General features: G+C 43.9%; 1 protein-coding gene across 1 annotated transcript in view; it reads left to right on the top strand.

The window, feature by feature from the left end:
* Positions 1-1,073, top strand: part of LOC107103228 — a 22,098-nt gene that overhangs the window by 9,592 nt on the left and 11,433 nt on the right. The window contains exons 3-4 of the mRNA XM_015402804.1: positions 423-577; positions 653-783. Of these exons, the coding sequence (XP_015258290.1) occupies positions 423-577; positions 653-783 (286 nt within the window). The remainder of the gene's footprint in view (positions 1-422; positions 578-652; positions 784-1,073) is intronic.

Genomic DNA, 1,073 nt, shown 5'->3' with positions numbered 1-1,073 from the left:
GCGGTTTTTCAAAATAAAGCTCATTATAACCAAAAACTCAAAACCGAGCAATTTGCATATCAGAACATTTCTTATGGTAAAAACAAATCATGAACTGTATTTTATACACTTAAATCATGAAAATAAATGCATTGAAAAATAGCTCAACTATATGGTAAAGGAATATTTTAGTATTTTTAATGAACAAACAGGTGGTTTGCTACACCCTGTATAATCAGAGTGCGGGGAACTCAGATGCACTCTGGTTTCTATTGGCCGAGCATCCATTAGCCGCCTGGCAGAGCTTTCACTGTGGACCGTTGCACAGACCATACAGTTTAAAAACATTGGATTTCAGGGAGCAGCATCCTGTTGACTTTAAAACAGTTGGATTGTTAAAAAATAATTTCCGTTAAGTTGCTTTCAGTCTCGACCCTCCTCAGATCGTCTGCAGCAAAGTGAGACGTTGAAGGTGTTTCCAGGTGACTTTCAGAACGGAGCGAATCGATCGCAGCTACAGCTGCCTGAGGGCGTCCACAGTGACCCTGCCGTCCACCTGACCGGCCACGGCGACCCGCTCACACAGAACCAGAGCAGAGTGAGTGAAGACGCTTCAGCGTGTGAGGCAACCAAACCAGTATGTCGTCGGTGAAAGACGCTTCTTGTTTCTCAGCTGAACAGCAGCACAGCAGCGACGCCTTTAGTCATGGAGTCCGACCAAAGCAGACAGAGAGGAGAGTCCGGTTATTGGATCCACGACCCAGTAGCACACCACCAAAGTTATGCTTCTACACTTCAGACACGGTGAGTTTTTATTCGTGCAGAAGGATTTTGACAATTTAGCAAATTTATTTGGATTTTCCTTTGCACCAACTCCAAGCTCATAGATGTTTCACCCCAGGCTGGATTCAGAAAGCTGAAGCCCCTGACACATGATGATTTAGATCAGCAAATGACTGACGTACAAAAAATGTGGCAGAAACGCTGGCATACGTTGGATAAGCTATGGGGGCGGTTTCGCATAGAAAAAAAAAAATACACCACCTCGCATAGTATAGCCATGATCTGCTTATCTGTTCTCCATTTTTCATTTG

This window comes from Cyprinodon variegatus, unplaced genomic scaffold (assembly GCF_000732505.1).
Source record: "Cyprinodon variegatus isolate N-32 unplaced genomic scaffold, C_variegatus-1.0 Scaffold1401, whole genome shotgun sequence".
Classification (NCBI taxonomy): domain Eukaryota; kingdom Metazoa; phylum Chordata; class Actinopteri; order Cyprinodontiformes; family Cyprinodontidae; genus Cyprinodon; species Cyprinodon variegatus.
Note: the sequence above shows the minus strand (reverse complement) of the source record. Positions and strands in the feature narration are given on the sequence as shown.